The sequence below is a fragment of the Coregonus lavaretus genome, assembly GCF_964263955.1.
Source record: "Coregonus lavaretus genome assembly, chromosome: 10".
NCBI lineage: Eukaryota > Metazoa > Chordata > Actinopteri > Salmoniformes > Salmonidae > Coregonus > Coregonus lavaretus.
The window spans coordinates 34,861,125-34,883,038 of record NC_139997.1 but is presented as its reverse complement, the minus strand read 5'-3'; the positions used below and the strand labels follow the sequence as shown (position 1 = coordinate 34,883,038).

At 43.2% G+C, this 21,914-nt stretch overlaps 2 protein-coding genes across 2 annotated transcripts in view; both read right to left on the bottom strand.

Moving 5' to 3' along the window:
* Positions 1-523: 523 nt before the first annotated feature.
* On the bottom strand, positions 524-7,410 carry LOC311136294 (olfactory receptor 11H6-like; the record flags this gene model as incomplete). The annotated part of the gene is made up of 4 exons (XM_084170423.1): positions 524-667; positions 2,008-2,149; positions 3,005-3,423; positions 7,369-7,410. The coding sequence occupies 4 exons, from the start codon at positions 7,408-7,410 to the stop codon at positions 524-526; spliced, it is 747 nt and encodes a 248-aa protein (XP_084026549.1).
* Positions 7,411-14,940: 7,530 nt separating this feature from the next.
* Positions 14,941-21,914, bottom strand: part of LOC311136575 (neuronal acetylcholine receptor subunit alpha-10-like) — a gene marked incomplete at both ends in the record, with an annotated part of 21,011 nt that continues 14,037 nt past the window's right edge. The window contains 5 exons of the mRNA XM_084170762.1: positions 14,941-15,833; positions 16,955-17,240; positions 17,594-17,840; positions 19,567-19,721; positions 19,891-20,036. Of these exons, the coding sequence (XP_084026888.1) occupies positions 14,941-15,833; positions 16,955-17,240; positions 17,594-17,840; positions 19,567-19,721; positions 19,891-20,036 (1,727 nt within the window). The remainder of the gene's footprint in view (positions 15,834-16,954; positions 17,241-17,593; positions 17,841-19,566; positions 19,722-19,890; positions 20,037-21,914) is intronic.

Sequence of the window (21,914 nt, the reverse complement as noted above, 5' to 3'; positions counted from 1 at the left end):
GTCTTTGTCAGTGGGCAAACATACAAAATCAGCAGGGGATCAAATACTTTTTTCCCTCACTGTACCACATGGGAAGTTATTCTCCCTTCCTGTAAGAGATATTTTTTGTTCTCATTTTTTTTGTTTTCTGTATCTCTGTATCTTGAATGTGTTTTTTCCTCAAATCTATTACATATAGTAATGAATTGAGTCACTTCCTGTGAGAGTTGGGATATACACCTGTTTGTCCACCAATATTCTTTATCACCCTGATGAAGGCTGTTGTAGCCGCAACACGTCAGTGGTTTTTTATTCTTGCCATGTAGAAGTCATAAAACAATAAAGGCTTTTGAATTTTTACACTAAATGAGAGTGCCTTGATTACTTCTGGAAGTTTGTTTGCACAAAGGCTTTTCCGACATTGTTTACTATCCAGCATCAACTTCTTTTTGTTCTATAGTATTTTAAAAGTAGATTGTATTGAGTGTTTTGCGGTCAGGAGAGTTTGTTTACTGTTTTGTGGCCAGGACAGCGTGTTGAGTGTTTATCGGCCCTGTGGTGAGATGGCTCTGTGTTGGCAGAAGGCCCTCTTGATGGCCTCTCTCAGCAACGTGTTCCTTATGCTGTAGATAATCGGGTTCAGGAAAGGAGTCAGAGCTGAGTACAGCACCGACACGATGATACACACCTACAACAATAACACAACATTAATACAACATTAAGACAACCGCAATGCGACAATGATAACCCCCCGCACCCCAAAAAAAGTTATACATTATTATACAACAATGATACGCACCTACCTCATCAACACAATGTTATCCAACCTTATCACAACATTATTAACAGCACGACCTTGATCATATTTACCTATAAACATTTACACAGCATTATTAGGCAGGGTTGTGGTCAATTCATCCCCTGTAGCTCAGTTGGTAGAGCATGGTGCTTGCAACGCCAGGGTTGTGGGTTCGTTTCCCACAGGGGGCAAGTATGAAAATGTATGCACTCACTAACTGTAAGTCGCTCTGTATAAGAGCGTCTGCTAAATGACTAAAATGTCAAATTTAAATTCCAGTCAATTCAGGAAGTACTTTGAAATTCAAATTCTCTCCAATGCCTTTCAAATATTTTTTTTCTTTTTTTATTCATTTCACCTTTATTTAACTAGGTAAGCCAGTTGAGAACAAGTTCCCATTTACAACTGCGACCTGGCCAAGATAAAGCAAAGCAGTGCGATAAAAACAACAACACAGAGTTACATATGGGGTAATCAAAACATAAAGTCAAAAATACAACAGAAAATATATACACAGTGTGTGCGAATGTAGTAAGTTATGTAGGTAAGGCAATAAATAAATAGGCCATAGTGCAAAAATAGTTACAATTTCGTAATTAACACTGGAATGATAGATGTGCAAAAGATGATGTGCAAATAGAGATACTGGGGTGCAAATTAGCAAAATAAATAACAATATGGGGATGAGGTAGTTGGGTGGGCTTATTTCAGAATGGCTGTGTACAGGTGCAGTGATCGGTAAGCTGCTCTGACAACTGACGCTTAAAGTTAGTGAGGGAGATAAGAGTCTCCAGCTTCAGAGATTTTTGCAGTTCGTTCCAGTCAATAAGGAAAATGGAATTAGAATTGGAATTTGGTTTAATTTCCTAATTGACTGGAATTTAAATTAAATTGACCCCAACCCTGTTATTAGGATTATCACAGCCCTGCCACCATGACACAAACCAACAATGACTGAAGAGCATCAGTACAATATGCGACACACAATTAATACAACACTGTCATCTCCTGGTGGGAACCCATTTTGCATACCGGTAGATATGAACAGTGAAAAGACACAAATCAGAGGACATGTGTAACCAGAGTAATGGCACAAATATCAGTCAAACTCTTCAACTGGTGAATGTAGAATTCACAGTGTTGACTGAAGGTTGTCTGATGGCATAGTTAAACAGACATCAGAAGAAAGAAAGGGGGAGGGGGAGAAAGAGAATGAAGAGGAGGGTCACCTCTGGAGAGAAGTTTCCCACATGGTAGTAGATGTAGACGAACGAGTTGGAGCTGTAAGAGATGGACCCAACCGTCAGGTGGGCGGCACAGGTGGTGAACGCCTTCAGTCGCTGGGCGGCGCCCATTTTAGCTACTGCCACACTGATGAGCAGTGGTGGAAAAAGTACCCAATTGTCATACTTGAGTAAAAGTAAAGATGCCTTAATAGAAAATGACTCAAGTAGAAGTGAAAGTCACCCAGTAAAATACTACTTGAGTAAAAGTCTACAAGTGTTTGGTTTTAAATATACTTAAGTATCAAAAGTAAAAGTATAAATCATTTCAATTTTTTTATGTTAAGCAAACCAGCCGGCACAGTTTATTTATTTATTTTTATTTACGGCAATCCAGGGGAACACACCAACACTCAGACATTTACAAATGACGCATGTGTGTTTGGTGAGTCCGCCAGATCAGAGGCAGTAGGGATGACCAGGGATGTTCTCTTGGTAAGTGAGTGAATTGGACCATTTCCCTGTCCTGCTAAGCATTCAAAATGTAACGAGTACTTTTTGGGTGTCAGCTAAAATGTATGGAGTAAAAAGTACATACTTTTTTTTAGGAATGTAGTGAAGTAATAATATAAAAATATAAATAGTAAAGTAAAGTACAGATACCCCAAAACACTACTTAAGTAGTACTTGAAAGTATTTTTACACCACTGCCGATGTAGGAAGTGAAGATGAGCACGCCCGTGGTGAGCAGGGCTACAAGCGCAAAGGACAGTGACATTATTTTTATTTTCATTTTTTGTCATTTAGCAGACGCTCTTATCCAGAGCGACTTACAGAAGCAATTAGGGTTAAGTGCCTTGCTCAAGGGCACATCGACAGATTTTTCACCTAGTTGGCTAGGAGATTAGAACCAGCGACCTTTCGGTTACTGGCACAACGCTCTTAACCACTAAGCTACCTGCCGCCCGTGCTGACATGATACTGTCCATCTGTGTCTCCTCACACCAGCCGCCTCACTGAGGATGGGTCGCACAAGCAGTGGCGCACCACGTTGGGTCTGCAGTACGAACGCCGCGTTGCCATGGTAGTGGCCGGGAGGGTGCAGATGGCGCCTAAGGTCCACGCCCCGATGATGAGGAGCAGGCGGACGGGGCGGGTCATCACAGCGGCGTAGCGGAGAGAATTACAAATGGCCACATAGCTGTCGTAGGCCATGACGGTCAGCAGGGTGCGGTTGTTGACGGCCATCTGGATGAAGCAGTACATCTGGAGGAAGCAGCCGGGGACGGAAACAGTCTTGACCTCGGTCAGGAAGCCTGACAACATGTTGGGGATAGTGACTGTGGTGTAGACCATGTCCATGAAGGACAGGTTGTGGAAGAAGAAGTACATTGGGGAGCCCAGCTTCGGGTCGGTCTGCACCTGTAGGATGAGATAAAGAGAGGGATTAGACAGTGATGTAATAGATAGGCCCAGCAGGGAGTTTTTTCCAACAATGTGACTCGACCAGGGAATAATCTGGGCCCTTGCCATAGATCTCAAGAGTTCAAGAGTCCTGACTCCTGAGGAGTCTAGTGTAGTCTACAGGCCCTCAGTGAGCGGACCTGAAGGAAACCTTTTGATCACTTACACTTACTATAACTCCCGTTCTCTTTTATAACATAACTCTATCTAATCCTGTATTGATAAAATAAAATACAATTTAATTTGTCACATGCTTCGTAAACAACAGGTGTAGACTAACAGTGAAATGCTTGCTTATGGGGCCCTTCCTAACAATGCAGAGAGAAAAAATATAAATAAATATAAAATGACAATAATAACACGAGGAATAAATAAATAAAATAACAACACAAGGAATAAATACACAATGAGTAAAGATAACTTGTTTCAAAAATTCAAAAAAATAAATAACGGAAAAATGGTGCGTGCATATATATTCACCCCCTTTGCTATGAAGCCCCTAAATTAGATCTGGTGCAACCAATTACTTTCAGAAGTCACATAATTAGTTAAATAAAGTACACCTGTGTGCAATCTAAATGTCACATGATCTGTCACATAAAAAAATATCAGAAACTTTGAACATCCCACGGAGTAGCATTAAATCCATTATTAAAAAATGGAAAGAATATGGCACCACAACAAACCTGCCAAGCGAGGGCCGCCCACCAAAACTCACAGACCAGGCAAGGAGGGCATTAATCAGAGAGGCAACAAAGAGACCAAAGATAACCCTGAAGGACCTGCAAAGCTCCACAGCAGAGATTGGAGTATCTGTCCATAGGACCACTTTAAGCCGTACACTCCACAGAGCTGGGCTTTACGGAAGAGTGGCCAGAAAAAAGCCATTGCTTACATAAAAAAATAAGCAAATACATTTGGTGTTCGCCAAAAGGCATGTGGGAGACTCCCCGAGAACACCATCCCCACAGTGAAGCATGGTGGTGGCAGCATCATGCTGTGGGGATGTTTTTCATCGGCAGGGACTGGGAAACTGGTCAGAATTGAAGGAATGATGGATGGCGCTAAATACAGGGAAATTCTTGAGGAGATTCCAACGGAACCCATCCAACTTGAAGGAGCTGGAGCAGTTTTGCAAAAATCCCAGTGGCTAGATGTGCCAAGCTTATAGAGACATACCCCAAGAGACTTGCAGCTGTAATTGCTGCAAAAGGTGGCTCTGCAAAGTATTGACTTTGGTGGGGTGAATAGTTATGAGCGTTCAAGTTTTCTGTTTTTTTTGGTCTTATTTCTTGTTTGTTTCACCAAAAAAAAAAATCTTCAAAGTGGTAGGCATGTTGTGTAAATCAAATGATACAAACCCCCCAAAACTAAATTTTAATTCCAGGTTGTAAGGCAACAAAATAGGAAAAATGCCAAGGGGGGTGAATACTTATGCAAGCCACTTTCGCATATTCACTTAGGGGCCGATTCCGACCTGAGTTAAGCACGCCTAAATGGAACGTAATTCCCCTTTTATGCAATTTTATCTCTATACATGTTTTGACCTTTAACTTAAGCATGAGAATAGCATGCTATTCACCCGCTATTCGTTCGTGGGTGGAGATCTAAGAAATGAAGGTGTGGCGGATGTGTGTCTACAGATACGCCGTATTCTGACCTTGACTTAATTCCCTCATAATTCTACCACCTTTACGTGCAAGAAAAACATGACTAAGGTCGAGCGAACCTGCCGGTTCGAACTGGGAAAAGCATCTACTATTCTACTTTATTTTTTCCGATAACAATAACAGCATTCTCCATGCCCTGTCATTCATAAACTGATGAGAGCTATTGATAAAAGCTAGGTAAATTAGTAATCCATTTGGAGAAAGGGATTGTATACACATAGCAATTGTTTTAGATTATTTTTCCTTATGATCCCTGGAAACGAATGTGAAACCACTCATATGGAAGCAAACTGAAAATCATATCAACATGACATGTATTGTGGCCACTTTTCCTCAATGAAGTAAGCTATAAATAGCTGTGCCGTTATTCCATATTTTAATTGTGTACCCTCATAATTTGCGTGGATTAAATTTGGAGACTCAAGCTATAGACTTCTGTAAGGCTGAACCTGCCAAGTTGATGTATGCGCTTTAGAATGTTTTAATTATATACCCAGGCTTTTCTACATTTTATTTTTCTATTTGTATCATGTTAAATTTTAGCCACTATCAGGAGCCACCGTCAGTAATACCCACATACAGTTATAACTGTCACTTTAGTGTTAGTTTTCTTAAATTTGTAACTTACATTTTGCATCATTCCATTCTGAGGGTCACTAGCATTAGTGGATCATTTAGGCTAACATTGTGCAATAATTTGGGACATGTAGCCTATTTGAATCATTATGGAATTCAGACCACACATAGCAGGTTAAACCTGGAGCCTGGCGAACGGTTCACAAAGACTGGACCATTGTCATACAGTTGTACACTTCTTTCCACCTTCCAATATTTCATGGATTGAACGTGAATATGACAACTTTCAAACCACTGTTTATTTTAATGATTCATACATACTTTCCTAACCCTAAAATGTGCCTAAGTAATCTACAATCTTGGTGCTGAAACAGAGATTAATATGCATATGCTTTCTTTCATTGATCCCTATTTTCTGAACCCATTATTTATATGTATTCTAGTCTGTCTACAAAATTCTAATTCAAGGTACACCATATTTACAGGGATGGCTTAAAATAAATGTACTGAAAACCCTATTGAATGAAAACTCCAAGAGAAAATCTGTTGGCCAGTGGGAGGGTTTTCAGCAGTTGAATTAAATGTAATCAGCGCACGTGCAAGGGAATCACGCCAACAAAGCCCGTTACACACCTGCATAAGGTAAGTCTGAATATCAACTACTGAGAAGTGCGTAGGAAAGGCGTGCGTAGGAAAGGTGTACATTTCCTAAGTCGGAATCGGGCCCTTAGTGTTTCCTATGGAAATATTTTCAGACAAATCCACTTGTGAGATAACTGTGAAGAACTAAATATATATGATAATTGTGCAGTAGTGGAGGTTAAACCTCTTACCTGAGTGAGTGCAGTCCCTGTTTTTCCACAGGATGATGTGAGAGGCCGAAGGCACTTACTGTTAGTTACCTAGTTAGTACATCTACAATACATTCATTAAGAACTTTCCCTGGATTAATCAAACAAGGGAAAACTTAGATGAACTCCAATGCAACGTATGTTTACAGTAAACTCCAGGTAAAGTGCATCATTATATATATTTATTATGAAAAGTAATTTAGCTACTGTATTTAACTATAATTGGTAGTGTGTGTGTGTGTGTGTGTGTATGTGTTTGCTTCTCTTGTGAGTAATTAGAACAGAACATCAGAAAAAGAGACCTAAAGGCAAATCTCAAATAACGTCCTCCACATTCAGTGTTCAAGTTTTGTGCCTAATTTGTTCTCTTGTCAAAAATTGGGAATAAGGGCTCACTTGAGACTCAGACCTTCAGATTAAACAACAGGTTTTACTCTCCCACAGACTTGTAAAATAAAATATTAGAATACCCTGCTGTAAGGTAATCTTCCCTCATGTTCTCTGGTTTTTCAGAGTTCTTGGTTGTATTCCACTGAAGACAAGTGTTAGATGCTCATGCAATGGCAACCTATGTGTGCATATAAGGACACAGATGGAGCCACAGAGTACATTTCTGAACAGGATTTGTTTCAGAATGAGGGGTGCTTTAGGTCTGCTGGTTTTTCTGTTCTGTCTGTTTGTGGCATGGGCTCAGGGAGAGAGTGGGCGGGTCACAGAGAATGACATCACTCTACAGGGCTACAGCGAACAGGTCAAGGAGCTGAGGCTGAGGAGGCAACTCACAGATAGACGAAAGACCAAACTACCACTGCTGAGATCTGGGCTGACCTGAGAGCGCTGAGAGACATGGTTGTGGAACAGGGAGTGGAGCTGAGGAACATGGAGGAGCAGGTTGAGGAGCTGCAGAGACAGAATGAAGGTAATGCACTGTTGGGATTTGAAGTAGTGTTTAATTTCGCAACCAATTTAGTCATAATGAAGATTCACATACTGATCCATGTTATTCATTTTGTTTTCCAGCTCAGGTAGCAGACTTCGAGACCAGAATGACCACCACTGAGAGAGAAAATGCGGGTAAGAATATGTGATATGTGTTAAGTAATATGTTTATGACAGGAAGGCTAACATATTTTGAGCATTGGGAAATGTGCTCCATAAATTAAATATGATTACTATTATATTTTGTTTAAAATGGTTAAGTTTGTCCATGTTTCTCTCCATTGCAGCCGTATAGGGCAGATTGAGCGCAAGTGAGAGCCAGGTAGATGAGCTGAAGAGAGAGAATGAAGGTAAAATTACACAAACTTGAGTTAGGCCTATATAAACCACTTCAACAGTGTAATTTGTATTGTTTTCCAAAAATATTTAGAAGGATAGAAATTATTAGTTTATAAACTTTGTTCTAATCTAATATTTGTGATGGGTTTAGAGAAATGTTAACCAACTTTACATTCAGTTTGCAGGTTGTTACAATAATCACTGCTGGCACCGTTTATATTTAGGTGCGGGAAATCTGCAATACATTTTAGCTTATATTCTATAACAGGTGAAGGAACTAAAGTACTAGAAAGTCAAGCACTGACATTACTGTATGTTTTTATAAAATGTTGAAGGAAAAGTCAAGCTTCAGCAACTGAGGATGATGTTTGTAAATTACAGCAATTCGGGTAAATGTCTGTCAGTGTACTCTCTCTCCTGTCGTCACAGACAGACCAAGGTGGCATTTTCTGCTGCTCTGGCTGATTCGGGAAGAATAGGCCCCTACAATTATGACCACACACTGAAATACCAAAAAGTCCTCACTAACATCGGCAGTGCTTACAGTACAGCTACAGGTACTGGCTACACCAATCTACATGGGCACGTATCCACGGGGGCTCGCTACAGTCTAATAATACTGATAGTTTACTTCCCCCTGTTTTTCCTGGGATGCAGGTATATTCACAGCACCAGTGAAAGGAGTCTACTACTTCAGATTCACAGCCATGGATGCCTGCCACTCTGAAACAATGGGTGTGGCCTTGTTTAAGAATAACCAGCAGATAAAATTCAATGGGGGTTACAACAATGAAGAAAGTCAGGAGTATCTAACCAATGGAGTCACTCTGCTGCTTGGGCAGGGAAATGAAGTGTACATGCTTCTCCTCTCAGGCATGGGGCTTTATGATAGTTCAGCTAACCACTGCACCTTCACTGACTTCCTGCTTTTCACTATGTGATGCTGCAACCTGGACTCAGGGGTAGACGTAACATAGTAAACGAGAACGAGAAACATAACATATCATCATTCTAATTTGAGTTTCCCGGATTTTCGTTTACTATGTTACGTGTAGTCTATGAGACCAGGCTGGATTGGAATACTGGTAGTTCTGTAATGACATCAAGGGTCCTCTTGAGGATCCTCTTGGATTACTTTACAGGTAATAAATAAATTATAAAGCAAGGGCATTTTGTTGTTTTTCATAGATGACACATATACACTTAAGAATATAGCTATAGAGGCCTCCTGAGTGGCGCAGCGGTCTAAGGCACTGCATCGCAGTGTTACTGCTTCACTACAGCCTGGGGTTCGATCTTGTGTTATTACCGGCCTTAACCGGGAGTCCCATAGGACAGCGCACTATTGGCCCAGCGTTGTCCGGGTTAGGCTCATCACACTCTAGCGACTCCTTGTGGCGGGCCGGGCGCCTGCAGGCTGACTTCGGTCATAATTTGAACGGTGTTTCCTCCGACACATTGGTGCAGCTGGCTTCCGGGTTAAGTGAGCGGGTGTTAAGAAGCATGGCTTGGCGGGTCATGTTTCGGAGGACGCATGATGATGAAGATTTTTCAGTGGACTATAGTTGGATCTTTTCAGACTCAGTAAACTATAGGGCTGTTATGGCTGTTTCTTCTCTTTTCATCTGACCTGTCTTTGGGTCAAATTCCTCGCTCCTCCCTAATCCACGGCTGTCCGGCCTTATCAGTGACTGAAACCAGACTGTTGCCCGTTGACTCTCTCCTTAGGCATATTCCTGGAACGGAGCCAGGGTTGAACAGAGTTCAGACTAAACATGGTTAAATCAGAGCATGATGGGGGGTGGGACAAAGTGGTACAGAGGGAGGAGGCTTGTTTAGGTTTGAGAGATTGATTATGGACCTGCCATGTTTTAAGCCATGTTTAAGTATCGATTGATAGGTTTGGGAATCAATTAGGGGGTCAGAACGGAGCCAGGAAAGGGCTCTGGTATTTTTGCATGACAGGGCTTGGTCCCACCACTATTGTTTCCAGACACGGAACTAGAAGGGAGGGAAGTCAGATACCGCCATTGAGGAAGTGGGTGGAGCGGACAAGAGGTGAAAACTGGAGACAGTGGTGGAGGAACCAAAGAGGGAGGGATTAAGCTAAAATGTATGTAAAATGACTATATAAACTGAGAGCTGAGAGGTGGAAAGTTGGATGCTCTGCAGACCACCTCGGCTATATTGATTGTAATAAAGTATATCTTAATTCTACAAAAACTCTGAAATACTTTGTGTTTGAGTGAGAACAAAGACAATTTTCTACAACAATGACTCGGCCTTCGCCTCTCACGACACCGTTGGGGGAGTTGCAGCGTTGAGACAAGATCGTAATCACGAAATTGGGGAGAAAAAGGGGGCAAAAGTTACACACACAAAAAAAGAATATAGCTATAATTACAGTAAAATGTCTGTTTTGGAAGAAAGAGAGAACATAAAGCAAAGTATATATATAAAGAGGTAGAAAGAAGCAGACTGACAGACAACCAGAAAGGGAAGGAAGGAGTGAGAGAGGGAGCAGATTTCTGAGTCAGCAGATCAGGCTGTGGTGGTAATCAAGGCAGAAATGCAGCATAGCTGTTTCTCCTCCTTTGGCACCCTCTGCTAAGACTGAATCAGAGTTAAGGACTAAGCAAGAAACGCTGAGAACCACCTCAAGGTCGAAATCCCTCTCACAGAGTGGCATGATGATTTAAAACACCAATTCAATAGAACTGCAGAGAGTTAGACAAATTACAGGAGCACTGACCCTCTCTCAACACCTTGACAGCCTGATTTAACATGGATCTTCATTAGAGAGATGGAGATTTAAATAACTTATTGAGGCGGTGACCTGTATCTGAGCTATATGACAGAATTATTTAGAAGGGTAGGTCTAGTTCTGGGAACGCTTAGTGAATCTTAAAACCTGTATACCTCTATTTGGATGTGGTGGGGGAATGAATCTGAAGGGTAGTTCACCTGTAGGTAACTATAGCTCTGTGTCTGCCATGAGGAGGGCCACACACAACCACAGCATAGGAACCACTCAATAGAGTTCACTGCACACTACACACAAGTCACGTTTTAGTCAGTCTGTAGCCTGACTAAAGAGAGAGAGAGAGAGTGAGAGAGAGAGAGAGAGAGAGAGAGAGAGAGAGAGAGAGAGAGAGAGAGAGAGAGAGAGAGAGAGAGAGAGAGAGAGAGAGAGAGAGAGAGAGAGAGAGAGAGAGTAAGCCAGCGAGAGAAGGGGTGGCTGAGATAAAGAGAAACAAGGAGAGTGGCGTTTGCCATAACCCCATTAACCTGTGGCAGCATGCAGTGTGTGAGGTCAATAGGTGTGCATGTGTGTTTGTTTTGTGTGTGTGATACAGAGGGCAAAAGGGCTCTGTGATGGTTAATGTGATTTTAATTAGCAGGTCAAGTGTGTTCATGTTGACACTGCCCCTATTTGTCTCCACCAGAGAATGATCAATGCAGACCCCTTGGGGCCATCACCTCTCTTAATGAGCTACTGTTTTACCTCAAACACACTCACGCACACACACACACACCCTAAGGACTTCACACGCTGCATGCCGCCCCAGGTTAACACTCAAACACTTACTCACATTATACCCACCGACACAAAGATAGAAACTGTATTTTGTAATAGGCACACAAACACAACCACAATGTTATTCTGTTATTCCCTGCGGCAGAAGAATGTGTTGTTGGTAACAATGTTATAATGACTGTTGATATGAGCTTGGAGGTGATGAGACTCAATCAGTGTAGATGAAGGGGAGAAGACAGGTTAAAGAAGGACTTTTAAGCATTGAAACAATTGAGACATGGATTGTGTATGTGTGCCATTCAGAGGGTGAATGGGCAAGACAAAAGATTGAAGTGCCTTTGAACGCGATATGGTAGTAGGTGCCAGGCACACCGGTTTGAGTGTGTCAAGAACTGCAACACTGCTGGTCTTTCCACACTCAACAGTTTCCCGTGTGTCTCAAGAATGGTCCACCACCCAAAGGACATCCAGCCTGCTTGGCACAAGTTTGGGAAGCATTGGAGTCAACATTGGCCAACATCTCTGTGGATCGCTTTTGACAACTTGTAGTCCATACCCCGACGAATTGAGGCTATTCTGAGGGCAAAAGGGTCTGAAACGCAATATTAGGAAGGTGTTCCTAATATTTTGTACACTCAGTTTTCATCATTCCTCATTCTACACGACAGAGAATCCATCATGTTGTTCTATAGCATGCGTGCTCAAACCTTTGGCCTTGTGAGTGAAATGCATCAGAAAGGTATTGGAAAGTTCAGGAAAACATCAGGAAAGCCAATCAGGTAATAATTGTGTCTGTAAAAAAAAGTTTGGCATTGCTTTCTGCGTCACTTCTAACGTCTCCTGTGCTGCTGGTGGATGTTGTACAAAGAAATAGATGTACGTGTCCCTGAGAGTCTTACCTTTCAGGAATGAATGGGGTCTTAATTGGTAAAAGCTCCAACTCGTTCAAAAGCTAGATTCAAATTTGTAGGAAGAAAACAGAAACCGCTCTGTTTGTTCCAACTGCATTTAGCGGATATCAGAGATTACTCAAGTAATCGCGGTTATATGAACTAAGCGATTACTGTATTTAAAAAAATTAATCTGGATCCTTCTGGCGGGCCACAGATTGGTCGGCACTGTTCTATAGAAGACATTTACTACTATAGCCCTTAAAAACACATTGAATAACACATTCGTAAATGACAAGAAAGACAGTCCAAAAATAAATAATAAGAGGTGTGAATACTCTCTGAAGGCACTGTATTTAACCCCTTATTTTTGTTGGCACAAAACTACCTTCATACTTCCATTCATTTGTATGGGTTATCTTCAGACGAGTCCCGTGACACTTGTGGGGGTCATAGAGCAAAACGGAGAACACCATTGTGTTCTTTCCATTGAGTAGTCATATTAGTTAGTAAGCCACTGTTCGGACACTACAGATGTTTTTGTGAGAAGACTGATTTTCGTCTCCTGGTCTGACAAACAGTGCTGTAGATCTGCCACTTTCCACCACAGATGCGGAAGGGCAACAAAGGCGTATGCGGTGGATTGAGATACAGCCATGCAAAAAACGGATATCTCTAGCTTAAACTGACCAATTTGGGATTTTTTTATTATGTTCATTAGATTGACGCACGGGTCAATAGACGCTTACAAATTATAAGCGGTCCAGTTCAAAGAGTCGTTGTCATCGTGAGCAGGATTAGTGTCTGAGGGAGATTACCCTTGTACCGTCACTACAGGACTCTCCGAAGGGTTATAAAGTTAAGATTAAATTGCTTTTACCAATTCATTCACAAAGCTCTAATGATGTTAAAGGGTTATTGGATTACACTACTACATGTCCTAATTTAGCTTCATGCTTGTTCTCTTCCATGTATCCTGTCCTATTCCTCACAACTGGAATGTATGAGTGTATTACAGTATTCCTTTCCCATTCATGGCTCACTCTGAAATGTTTGCCTGGGGTTACAAAGTGAAAAAAGTCAGATGGTTTTGAAAAGTATAAAAAATTCAATACATTTAATGGCGTGGTTGCACATATGCAATATGCATTTTGGATTCTTCTTTATGGTACAAAACAGATGATAAACATCGGATACATTAGTCTTAAGCATGGCCCATACCTATTATTTTAGCATTGTCATACTATACCGTATCTACACATCAAGTCTTCAAAAGTGTCAAGTGAGCACTCAAAGAAAGTGTGCACTTATAAAGTGCTGTGATTCCCATGCAGTGACTGGCAGGCCTGAGAAGTACACTTAAAAATACAATTGTCCAATGACACACAGTCCATATGGAGTGTACTAGATTTTTCACATACAGTAAAAGAACAGAGAGCGGTAAAAATTATATTAATACAAAAAAAGAGCGTGTGTGTGTGTGCGAGCGTGTGTGTGTGTGTGTGTGTGTTTGTGCGAGCGTGTGTGTGTGTGTGTGTGTGTGTGTGTGTGTGTGTGCGAGCGTGTGTGTGTGTGTGTGTGTGTGTGTGTGTGTGTGTGTGTGTGTGTGTTTGTGCGAGCGTGTGTGTGTGTGCGTGTGTGTGTGTGAAGAAGAGGACTGGCCATCCCTCAGAGCCTGGTTCCTCTGCAGGTTTCTTCCTAGGTTCCTGCCTTTCTAGGGAGTTTTAGCCACCGTGCTTCTACATCTGCATTGTTTTCTCTTTGGGCTCTTTGGGGTTTTAGGCTGGCTTTCTGTTTAAGCACTTTGTGACCACTGCTGATGTAAAAAGGGCTTTATAAATACATGTAACTGATTGTTTGTGTGTGTGTGTGTGTCTATAATAGTCTCCTGGTGGCAGAATAATTGCTTTGACTCCATTCCACAGATTACGTTTGTTCCTGTCTCCCCTACAAATACTTTAGACTCACATAGAAAACATATTTATGGTGGCGACACTGTGATGAGGTGTGAATGACGGAGTCAGGCGCAGGAGGTAAAATACCGAAATCCAGAGTTTATTCAGTGTACATTAATAAAGCGCAGCAAGCTTCAAAACGAAACTAGCACAAGGGAAAAATCCACCTTGGCTACATACAAGGAAAGAATAGCTCAACCGAGCTACTCACTCTCACAATTAACAATCACTCACAAAGGACAACGGGGCAGAGGGAACACTTATACACAGACTAATGAGGGAATGAGTACCAGGTGTGTGTGATTGACAAGACAAGACAAATGGAGTGATGATAAATGGAACGGTAGTGGCTAGTAAGCCGGTGACGACGAACGCCGAAACCTGCCCGAGCAAGGAGGAGGGGCAGCCTCGGCTGAATTCGTGACAGATACAGAGAAACTGCCAAGTTCCCCACCTCTGTATCAAGAGATCAATTAAGTCTCTTCCTCACAGCCTTGGAACATAAACAGCTAGTATACTAGGTACAAAAACACATTTCCACATACACAGTATCTCCTTGGAGTAGGATAAAGTTGCCATTAGAAACTGATCTAAGGTCTGTTTGGGATCCCCCTTAATGGTCAAGGTCAGTATTTGGGAAGGGTATGATCTGATCCTAGATCTGTGCCTAAGGGCAACTTGTACCCAGAGCCTTCTCCCTCTTCTCTCTGCACATGCTCAGACGGCCTTGCCCATGATGAGGAGGCTCATGAGGAAGACCATGATGAAGAAGAGCCACATGAAGAGTCGGTCCATGACCTTGGCCACCTTCCTCCACTCACCCGTACGTCTCTGCGTGGAGCGCTGATCATGGTAGCAGTTGGCGATGTACTCGATGTTCCTGCGTAGCGCCTGGTGTTGACACACACACTGGGCTCTCACCACCACCTCCCTCCTACCCCTAGCCTCTGCGCCTCCTAATGATCCTTTCCTTTTTTCTTCACCCTCTCCCATACAGCCTCTCTCTCCTGCTCCTCTTGCATCTCCTCTCTCTCCTCCTCCACCTTTGCCTCTTTCTGCCTCCACTGCTCCTCCCATGCACCCACTTTCTCCTTTGATACCCTTCTCTTTTTCTGCCTCTCCTCCTCCTTCTTTCTCACCTCCTGCTGCTCCATCCTCCTCCTCCTCTCCAGCATCTATACTCACAAACAGGTCGTCATTCCACCAGCTGGGCTCAAACGTTTGGTATGAGCCTCTTTTCACATCCAGTCTATCCCCCTCCTCTTTCTCTTCCTGTGTCTCTACGCCCACCCCAGCCCCTTCCTCTCCACCCCTCCCTCCCATGCCTCCCAAGGACTGCCCGTTCACATCCCAGTTGGTACTTCTGGTTTGGGGGTTGATATTGTGGTCAGGTGAGGGCTCAGGGGGGGCCCGTTTCTTGGGGGTGCCGGTGAAGCAGTTCTCTCCCACCTCGTAGACAAAGCAGATCCGTGCCAGGTAGTGCAGGATGAAGCGGCGGGCCCACTCAGGGACGGGACGCGCCTCAGGACCACAGTGATGGATGTTCATGATGAAGATGGTCAGGGCGGTCGACGCAGTGATCATCGTCATGGTAGCAATGTAGTACTTGCCTGTGGGGAAGTAGTGATCAACAATACAATTGATTCCATGTATTACAACTCTCACACATTCAAACATAATCATCCTTATTCAATGTAATGGAGTACATTGGCTTACATAACATCATTGCCTTCAGGATTCTAGACAGTGATAAGTAGACAGACAAGCATAATTGCTCCACAGAGGGAAGACAAAGTATAGGTTATCGAGTTGTGATCGCGGCACATTAAATTATCTGGACAGCCACTATCGACTGGCCTCTGTACCATTACATCAACATTATCCCACAAACACCAACACAATTTACTACAGCAGCTCTCAAAACCCATCTACCTTTGCAAAGAGTATCTTTAATAAGACATCTCAGTCTCTCTCCCCAATCCCCCCAAAGAAAATGTGCTTGTCCTTTCCTACTTTGCTGATAACTTCTTTATTGAGGAAAAATGTACTTACTATGACTGTGATATGTGGTTGTTTTCCTAGCTATCTTAAGATGGATGCACTAACTGTAAGTCGCTCTGGATAAGAGTGTCTGCTAAAAAACTAAAATGTAAAATGTAAGCACACACCACCACTATAACTAGACTCAGTCCTGTGCTGAAATACAACTGCAAAAATGACTACTTCACTTTTATTTTACTCTGCATGCATTCCAATGTTGATTCAAAATGCATAAGCACTTTTTGCTTGTCCCTATACTATTTCGCAATAAAATATGGAATAATATATTGAATAAACATACAAAATATGCTTCTTCAGTATTCATAAGGTCTCCCTGCTCTGTATCACATCTCATCTATAGCCAGGCAGTTAAATGGAGCTGCAGAGAGGATGTTGTGCTGAGTAAGACCCATTAAATATTTACTAAGCATCTCTGCCTGTGAGTTTATGGGAGAAGATCTTGAAAAGTCTCTGAGGAGAGCTAGTCAGTCTCAGTTAGTGTTGGAGAAGGAGATAAAATGTCCTGAAAAGCCCAGAGGAGAGCATATATTCTCTCTGATTGCTGTACTCATGGCAAACTGTTTCTCTCGCCGTTTCTCAATCTCTTTCTCTCCCTTCCTCTTCCATCACTTTCTCTCTCCACCCATCTCTCACTCTAACACCCCCCAGCCTGCTCCCACCCCCCTCTCACCTATGAGTGGTACGTTCTCCGAGGGTGGCATGCTCTCTGCCACCAGCAGCTGGAATACGGTCAGGGCCAGCAGCACGGTGACCCCCAGGGACACTTTCTCCCCAGAGTCAGCTGGCAGGTAGAAGCCCAGCGGGGCCAGGAAGGAGATCATCATACAGGGGATGAGCAGGTTAAAAATGTAGAAGGAGGCCCTGCGTTTCAGGTGCAGGGTGTAGGTGATGTCTGGGTAGGGGTCTGAGCAGCAGCCGTACAGGATCACGTTCTTCTTGGCTGGCATGCCCAGAACCTGTTGTTAGGATAGCATGGAATAGAATAGAAATGCGTGGCCTGTGGTGGTCTAGCAGTCTAAGAATACAGGTACTTTGAACCTCTGCCAGCATGGGTTCAAATCCGACCCACTCCTCTTTCAGCACACTCCTCCTATCTCTGTCTATCCTATCCAATAAACATACAAAATAAAATACATGTATTGTGCATTGTTGAATAGAAACTATGGAAACAACTAGATAAGACAGTCTTATAAATGCAAAAGTGTTTTCAATCAATAAAGTGCAAATAGGGAATACAGTTCAGGCTTTGCCCGTATAAATAGCAGCAAAAGCACTGCTATAAATTGCAAAATAAACTAATCAATCTGACCTCCCACTCTACGTTGGCCACGAAGTCAGCCAGGTCAGCGCTGTCCAGGGCGTTGACCAGGTCCATCTGGTTGCCGTTGTGTGTCCAGGAGCCGAAGGTTAGGCGACACTGCTGGGCATCAAACGGGAAAAAGGACACATCCACGGAGCACGAGCTCTTAGTGATGGCCGGCTGGTCCCACATGATCTGTCCATCGTCACGGATCACCACGTTGGTCTCCATGGAGCTGGAGAACTGGTCATCAGCACTGAGAGGGGGAGAGGAAGGCGAGAGGAAGGGAAAGTGTATGAGTGAGAGGGGAGATTGAGGGGAGAAGGAGGAGTATAGAGGGAGGATAGAGGGGGGAGTTTATGGGGGAGAAGGAGGGCAGGGATGGTGGGAGGGGGAGCGATGGAGGGAGGAAGGAAGAGGGAGAGAAGAGGCAGAGTGTGTGAGGAATTCATTGGTGAACAAAGAAGGCAATTCAAAGCATAGAACATGTGTTCTTATCTACAATAGATATGAAAGAAAAAGAGAAAAGGTATACTTACCGTCAAGTCACTAAAGACTCTTTAGAGGAGTGACTGAGAAAGGACCGAGGGCAGAAATGGAGGGAAGGAAGATGGGCATGGAGTGTCTAATGACCTAATGACAGATTGAGACAGATAGACACAGACAGACAGATAGATAGATAGAGGCAGACTGATACAGTTAAAGGCAGATGGAGCGGTTAAAGAGGCAGATGAGAGGGTTAATGACAGTTAACGACAGGAAACCTGAATGACTCACAGAGAGATAAAGGATGTCATGATGGTCAGGCACGATGACCGAAAGATGATTGCCGGGGCGCAAGGAGAGTGGGGAGGGGAGGGGTGGAGCCCTCCTCTCAGAGCCCACTCCTACACTCAGAAATCTCACTACACTTCTGACCTTCATCACAGGGACTGGACTGAACTTAGAACTTTAATAGTTACCACCCTAAAAGTTAGAATCTTCTCAGAAACCAAAGCTTAGGAACTGAATCTGCATTCTGTGGCATCCCCCTACTAGCAACCATCCTCCAACAGGGATCCGGTATTTAAACAGGTAGAGTGTTAGCTCAAGTAGGGGATTATTGTGAGTCTCATGTAACACACAACCCTCACACCTGTCTAGATATTTCCTGGAAAAAGGATATAGAAATACTCCAAGTCAAGCCCGTTGTATTAGGATTACTGATTCAGTTGTATGTTGTAATAACAACAAAGGCAGATTAAAATATAACAAGACTGTGAAAAAATGAAGAGCAGGATTATTCCACTAATACAGTGTTTGCCAATGCAAAAAGAATAAAGAGAAAACCCGTGCATCTAGATCCGGGTGCTGGTTTGGGCAGGAACAACTAGTATCCCAAAACATGTGTTAAATCCGCAAACTAGAAAAGACAGGCGACCAACCTTGACTTTAGTTCTATTGATTTTTCATTTCAGGTTGAAAAATGAAAAATGAATGGAAATCAAGGTCAGTTGTCTGTCTTTTCTAGTGTGCAGTTTTTACAGTTGTTTTTGGAGAGTGTTTCCCAACTGTGGGTCAGGGTCCATTGGTGGGACAGGGCTGGTATCTACTGGGTTATGGATTAAGACTTGATTCTTGCTAGAAACACTGTCAGTGTTGAATTGGCACATTGCAACAATTAAATACTTGAAAGGCTTTAGGTGGCCAAAATCATAAGAAGTGCCAGGAGATTTTCCTGACCACGTAGCCTAACCAGGACAAACCCTGGCACTAGTCATGGTGCAACAACAACAAACTACTGCTCCAATACACTGTGATGAGCATCAGAAGTAGACTGGTTGCCTGGACACCCCGTGAGTAACAGCTTTTAGGGTGTCCAGCTTGTGTCCATGGCAACACAACAGGAATTTGATGATGAGGGTGAAGAAGAGGATTATGAGGAAGAGGACAACAAACCCATGCAGGGAGAACCGATGTGTCTCAATACCAGCCAGACCTACTTGTTATATAGGACAATATCAGGCCTCCATACATAACTACTAGGTATGCGGATGGTATCGAGACCATCGTAGTCCTCCTTCTTCCAGGTGAGGTAGGCGTCCGTCCACACCTGCCGGATCCACAGGTACGTGGTCAGGATCTGGTTACGCTCATCCTGTATGGAAAACACACACAGGTAGAGAGACAACAGGTACTAAAACACACAGGTCCAATGACTACAGGTAATGAAAACATACAGAAATGGTAGAGTATCAGAGGAGGCTGGGGTGTGCATGTGATGTGGGGACATCGTGGTGACCTTGTGCATGTGTTTGTGTGTTTACCATGTCGATGATTTGTGAGAGGGTGATCTGCAGTGTGACATTGATGATGTGGTCCGTGTCCTCCACCGGTCTTAGAGCGTTGGTGTAGTTAGCGAACAAATCAGTCAGCAACTTCTGAGCATACCTCCCATGAGCACCAAGACACACTGCCACACAGAGAGAGAGAGAGTGGATGGGGGAGAAGGAGAGAGAGAGGGGGGAGAGGGAGAGAGAGATTATATTATTCAATATTCAAATCCAAGTCTCAATTTCTCAAAGGAATGGGAAAAATTGGCTCTGCAGTATCCCAGCTCGATTAACCTAAGAGCGACCTTGGAATCCACTTAATGATGTCCAGTCATTTGATAAGCTGATCCCAAAGCTACGTGTCTGTCTGGTCCTGCATGCATAACTCACTACAGCCATTACATTTGATAATGTTACAGTATCTTTTGGTTAGGCTTCTTCCTATATGTAAGCACATTTAAGGTCTTGCCCTTTTGTGTGCTTGCCCTTTAACTGCAGGGTCACTGGTACAAGCCCTGCTCCAGGTGTTCCCCCTTAATCGCTGCATTGATGGAACTGGTGGGATAATCCTGCAGTCTCTTAAGCCTTTCTTGGAACGGTTCCTGTTGGGGTTTGGGCCAGCTTCTTGAGGCCCCGTAATATTTGGAATTGGTTTGGCAAGAAACACACAAACAATGCAATGGCAATACTCATGTTTATAAACCTCATGTACATTTTTAGACAGAGGGTGAGAGAGAAAGTGACGAGGGAGATGGAGACAGAGAAAGGGGAAATATTAGAGAGATAAACAGGGAGAAGTAAACGTGAAAAGGATAAGAAGATTAAGGGGTGACATTAGGGTGAAGGGAGGAATGAGAGAAAGGGTTGGAGGAATGGAGGGAAGGAGTTAATTACTGAACGCACTGGAGAGAAACGCTGGATATATGTGAGAGAAGGGAGGAGAGGGGGAGAGGGGAAGGAGAGGGGGACAGAGGGAGATAAGCGGAAAGTTAATTACAAACAGTAAATGAGATAGTGTCCATCTAGAGCTGCTAAATCCCTGTCCATTCACTTCCTACTGCAGACAGCACAGCGCAGCACAGCCACACCCTGTGTTGCACTACACCCCCCTGTGCAGAAAGTTACACACACTCAGTGCCTCTACACCTACTACTGCCAAACATTATAGGCACTCAATTTCAAACAATGCATGTGTGTGTGTGCATGTAACAAAGCTGTGTGTGTGCCTGTATGTGTGTGTGTGTGTGTGTGTGTGTGTGTGTGTGTGTGTGTGTGTGTGTGTGTGTGTGTGTGTGTGTGTGTGTGTGTGTGTGTGTGTGTGTGTGTGTGTGCGTGTGTGTGCGTGTGCGAGAGAGAGAGAGAGAGAGAGAGAGAGAGAGAGAGAGAGAGAGAGAGAGAGAGAGAGAGATGGGACAAACACCAACAATATCCTCTGTGTACAATGCAAAACACCAAATAATGCATGCACATCAGAATTAGGCCGATACCCGCTAATTATCAAAATCCAGAAAAGAGCTGTTAAATTCTACAACCACCTAAAAGAAAGCGATTCCCAAACCTTCCATAACAAAGCCATCACCTACAGAGAGATTATCCTGGAGATGAGTCCCCTATGCAAGCTGGTCCTGGGGCTCTTGTCACAAACACAAACAGAGCCACAGGACACCAACACAATTAGACCCAACCAAATCATGAGAAAACAAAAAAATAATTACTTGACACATTGGAAAGAATTAACAATAAAACAGAGCAAACTAGAATGCTATTTGGCCCTAAACAGAGAGTACACAGTGGCAGAATACCTGACCACTGTGACTGACCCAAAATTAAGGAAAGCTTTGACTATGTACAGACTCAGTGAGCATAGCCTTGCTATTGAGAGAGGCCGCTGTAGGCAGAACTGGCTCTCAAGAGAAGAAAGGCTATGTGCACACTGCCCACAAAATTAGGTGGAAATTGAGCTGTACTTCCTAATCTCCTGCCAAATGTATGACCATATTAGAGACACATATTTCCCT